Source organism: Orycteropus afer, unplaced genomic scaffold, assembly GCF_000298275.1.
Source record: "Orycteropus afer afer isolate SDZICR_OR568_19922 unplaced genomic scaffold, OryAfe1.0 scaffold00162, whole genome shotgun sequence".
NCBI lineage: Eukaryota > Metazoa > Chordata > Mammalia > Tubulidentata > Orycteropodidae > Orycteropus > Orycteropus afer.
Genome location: NW_006921749.1, coordinates 312,351 through 317,367, shown reverse-complemented (window position 1 = coordinate 317,367; position 5,017 = coordinate 312,351). Strand labels below are relative to the sequence as shown.

Genomic DNA, 5,017 nt, shown 5'->3' with positions numbered 1-5,017 from the left:
ATGATTTGGTTGAAAGTTTACAGAGCAAATTCACTTTCCATACAGCAGTTCACACACTTTGTCTCATGACATTGACTACAATTTACCCCAATTCAACGGCACCCCTCCATCTTCCTTCCGATAGTTACCTCTTCCCTATATCCTTCACTCCATGCACTCCTGCCCCTTGAGCTGTCTCCCTGTGCATAAACAGCCCTTCTTTCTCCCATGATTTTTCTCTCTAGGAGTGTATCTACCTCAGGTAAATGTTCACCTCATATGCCTGTCTTTTGTTTGGCTGGAAGCCACAGGTGTGGGTTCAATTCCAGACCTGAAGGGTAGCTAGGGGCCATAGTCTCAATGGTTCCACCAGGCTCTATCAGACCAGCAAACCTGGTCCCTTTCTTTTTTCCCCCCAAATGATTTTGAGTTTTGTTCTACATTGTTCTCCCTTTCTATCCAGGATTTCCTACATTGATCCCCATCTAAGTGGTTGACAGTGGTAGCTAGGTACCATCTAGTTCTTCTGGTCTCATAGTTGTGTAGGCTGTGGATCACATGGTGTACCTTTTGCTTGGACTAATTGTTTCTATAAATCTTTGGTTTTCTTCATTCTTCTTTGCTCTGGATGAGGAGAGACCCATCATTGCATCTAGATGGCTGCCTGCAAGCTTTTAAGATCCCGGTCGCTACTTGCCAAAGTAGGAGGTGGAATAATGTTTTGTGTAGTATGTTATACCAATTGAGCTTGATGTCCTCTGCGACTATGGTCCCAACCAAGGCTGTAAATCTTTATGGAAGTAGATTGCTTCATCTTCCTGCCATGGAGCACTGATGGGTTTGAACCACCACCCTTTTGGTTAGCAGCCAAATGCCTTAACCACTATACCACTAGAGCTCCTTCAATAAGGAACATTACTTTTTTACTTGTAGCTAGTTTAGTAGTTTATAAGAACCTATTTATGAAGGTGAAATTTACTTTGCATAGGATTTGCAGTTAGTGTAGATATGTAGATTGTTTATCTTTTATATTAACTTTAAGATGTAAGAGCTTTTTCTTCTTTTTTGAAAATATTTAGTTTCATGTGGGCCTTTTGAGAACCTGAGAAAAGAAACCTATACCATTTTCCAAATCAGAACTGATAAAAATGTATGTCTTCTTAGCTAATTGAGTACTTTGCATTTTTATTTTCATTTTTGTTATGCCTTGCTTTTTTGTGAAAACAAATAACAAAACATCCCCAAAGAGTCTATTTCAGTCGGAAATGTTTCAGGCTGTGCATGGTATCAAGAAAATTAAATTATAAAGTTAGAGAGTTCTTCCTTTCTTGTCAACCTGCCTGTAATAGTCTATTTCCCCTTCCTCACTGAAGAGGACTATACCATACAGGTTGTCAGCTCAGTCAACAAACCTCCGAGCCAAGTGCCTTGAGATAGAGAAATGGGTCTGTTTTGGCATTAATTTGTTAGTCTTAAAAAAGACTTTGCTAATCCTTTAAGTCAGAATGGTGTGGATTTTATAACAACTAAATAATTACCTTTCTGAAGTGCTAGATCTCTTTTTCCTACTTCTCCTTTTATAGCTAGATAGACTGCAAGCACTAAGACAGAGGTGAGATGTGTATGTCAACTGCAGATTATCATCTCTGAACTTTATTTGATGTAATAGGGAAAGATCTTTTTCTGGGGAGTTGGGCATTGATGAGTGAGTCTTTGTGCTGCTGGATGACAAATAGCATGCCACCAATGGATAATAACTGGTTAGGGACCATCCTGCTCAGCAGTGTTATTGAACACTAGTTATGTACTGTATAGCTATGTACTGGCTGTCATGAGAAACACAGAAGATGTGTATAGCGCAGCTCCTTTTTGTGAATTTGCAGCCTGTTTAGAGGTGATGTGACTTAATTGCAGTAGTTAAAGGACAGTAAAATTCAAACGAAAGTCAAAAACCAAAATGTTCAATGAAAGCACTCATTCAGAGATGAGAGAGGTCATCGTGGGTTTGGATGTTAGTAGAGGCCTTATGGTGTAGTCAGGCCCTGAGCAGGGTTTCAAGAATAAGAATAAGTGGGTTGGCAGAGAGGGTGTTTTTGTCCCAGGTACCCCTTATCTACAAAGGCCTAGAGGGACTGGATGAAGAGAGTGTATTAAGGGACAGTTGTTAGTTGATGTAGTGTTGATTCTGCTTCATGGAAATCCTGTATGTGAGAGTAGAATTGCTCCACGAGGTTTTTACTCTGGTGACCTTTCAGAAGTAGACCACCAGACCTTTCCTCCAAAATGCCTCCTTTCATCTATGAAAAGTGATTAGCCATTTGTGCCACCCAGGGACAGAGAGAACCTGCTTGCAGTGGAAGGTGTGTGTATGTCCTCTGTGGGTAGAAATTGAATAAGTGAGGTTAGACTAGGTTACATATGGCTTTGCATGACTGAATTGGGAATTTGAACTTGATTCAAAGGCATTGCAGTTTCCTAAATGGGCAATGAAATGTTGAAGGAACCATTGAGGGAAGAAGGAGATTTGAATTAAGAGACTGATTAGGCAGCTGCTTGTATGAGGATATAAGCTAGGCATTTAGTAATTATGGCCCAATTTAGGGTGGTGAGAAGTGTGAGGAAGATAAATCAGAGAGAGGAGAAATAATTTGTTAGGAATTGATGGTTAATTATATATAGGTGTTGGAGTAGACAAAGGAATCAAATAGTCATTCAGCGTTTTATATTTGGGTAACTGAAATAAACATTGAACTCTTTGACCTTTTAAAATAGAAATTTCAGGCTTTTAAAGATTGCCTGATTTCAAATAATGATTAAATATTTAAGTGCCTTAGAGTAATACATCCTTTCATCTAATGTCAGCTATTTGCAAATTAGTGAAAAGGGCTCATTATGTCTTGTAGATTCCAGTTTTCTCCTTTTCTGTGGGCTATATATGCTGAACAGAAAAGTCCCTGTACTTGAATAATTTATTTTAGGAAGATCAGCATAAGGACAGTCCCCTGAGGCAGAGGTTAAAGATATCCCAAATGTCCACCTTTTTCAAATTGCCATGCCACTCCATCATCTCTGATAACAACTCCTCCTCCTTCCCTCAGTAATCTCCCTCTCATCTTAGGGTTCCATAGCTCACTGTAACATCTCACAGAAATCACAAACTCCCAAGGAAACAGCTCACATGATGATGGTGGAGGCTGGGAGGCTGGCAGGCTGGCAAGTCCCAGGTCTATGGGTAGGTCTGGAAGATTCTCCCAACTCATGTGGTTGCAGAGGTTGATGAACCCAAATTGGCAGGTCAGGTGACGGCTGCTCTCTCAAGTCCAAGGGTGAAATGATGACAAACAAAATGTAGAACCTGAACAAGAGATTAAGCTTTCCCAGAACATTCCTATATATACCCTCAAGGAAGCTAAGGGTAGTGACTTGAGTCACATCCTCCAGCAAGGCAGGACTCAAGATACATCCCACACTAAACAGGCACAGAGATTAGGATTCAGAATACATCACAAAATGGAGGACGATGGCTAGAAGGGCCATATTAAACAATTCACTGCACTGCACCTTGGGTTATGCAGACAGTGAAGCATTGGGCTACTAACCAAAAGGTTGGTTGGTTTGAAGCCACACAGAGGTGCATTGGAAGAAAGGCCTGGTGATCTGCTCCTGAAAGGTCAGAGCCATGAGAACCTTATGGAGGGCAATTCAACTCTGAAACACATGGGCTCCCCATGAGTCAGTCTACTTGAAGGCAGTTAATACTGGTACTGGTGCTCTATGTTAAACAACTGGAAAAGAGATGGGGTGGGGCTATGCTTTGAAATATCACTGCTGTATCTCAGAGTTAACTCTATTGCTGAAGAAGAAAAATATCTTCTTAGGGCTAGGAAGGACCATGACCACAGGAAGAAAACTCGGAACATTAGAGAATGGAAGAATTTGGAAACTAATGTAAAACATTTGAAAGAAAGCAAAATCAGAGTTTATAAATTATGATTGATTGTATTTAAGAGGCTTTCCAGTACCATCATGCATCTACAGATTAATAGCTACATTGGTTGAAAGCATTTTTTAAATGGCTAGGCTTGAATGTGTAGTACTTTTAAGACTTTAATTCATTTTCATCCAGTTGCCCACTTACAGTATTTGCCTTTAGTCCTTAAAGTGCTCAGAGATGAAGTACAGAAAATTCATGTTCATCAGATACAATGTTTCTTTCATTTGATTATGTGTATCATTTTCTGCTTGAAAGAAGATATATATAAGTATGAATTTATTCTGTTGTAGAGTATGGCTCGAGCCTGGAAGATGATGTTGTAGGGGACACTTCAGGCTACTACCAGAGGATGTTGGTGGTTCTTCTTCAGGTATTGGGTGGGGACTATTTATAGTCTGATTGATTGGTTAAAACATCTGCAGCTGGACTGGCCTGAATCCTGAATTTTTTAATAATTTCTGTGCTTTATATTTCTTAACTGTAATCAGCGATGTTTTTGGCTGGTTCAGAATGTCTGAACTAAACTCTTAAAAGCTAATATATAGATTTTTGGGGTAGCTCTATACTTTTATATCTAAAGAATTTAAAATCAAGCAGGTTAGAATGGTTTTGGACAGTGCTATGTGACAGTGTGAAATATTATAGGATTGTTAGTATCTTGGAAAAAACAAAGATTGCATATTATTCCAAAGAGAAAAACCTTTATATGCATAAAAATCAGCTGGAACCATTTTTCCTTTGGAATCAAAATGATTCTAGAATTCAGTAATGTTACATGTAATCTCTTACAGGCTAATCGAGACCCTGATGCTAGAATTGATGAAGCTCAGGTAGAGCAAGATGCTCAGGTGGGTGAGGCTTAACTTGATCATTTTATTATGGCATATAAATGAGAAAAGAATCAATTGTAAAGAAAAATCAGAATGTATATTGTAATGTTGTTGTTGTTGTAATGTGCCGTCGAGTCGGACCTGACTCATAGCGACCCCTCCTTGGGTTTCCGAGGCAGTATCACTACAGAAGTAGATTGCCCCATCTTCCTTC

The 5,017-nt window shown here is 39.4% G+C and overlaps 1 protein-coding gene across 1 annotated transcript in view; it reads left to right on the top strand.

The window, feature by feature from the left end:
- Nucleotides 1-5,017, top strand: part of ANXA5 (annexin A5) — an 80,305-nt gene that overhangs the window by 51,166 nt on the left and 24,122 nt on the right. The window contains exons 5-7 of the mRNA XM_007946467.2: nucleotides 4,106-4,118; nucleotides 4,264-4,343; nucleotides 4,765-4,821. Coding sequence (XP_007944658.2) covers nucleotides 4,106-4,118; nucleotides 4,264-4,343; nucleotides 4,765-4,821 — 150 coding nt within the window. The remainder of the gene's footprint in view (nucleotides 1-4,105; nucleotides 4,119-4,263; nucleotides 4,344-4,764; nucleotides 4,822-5,017) is intronic.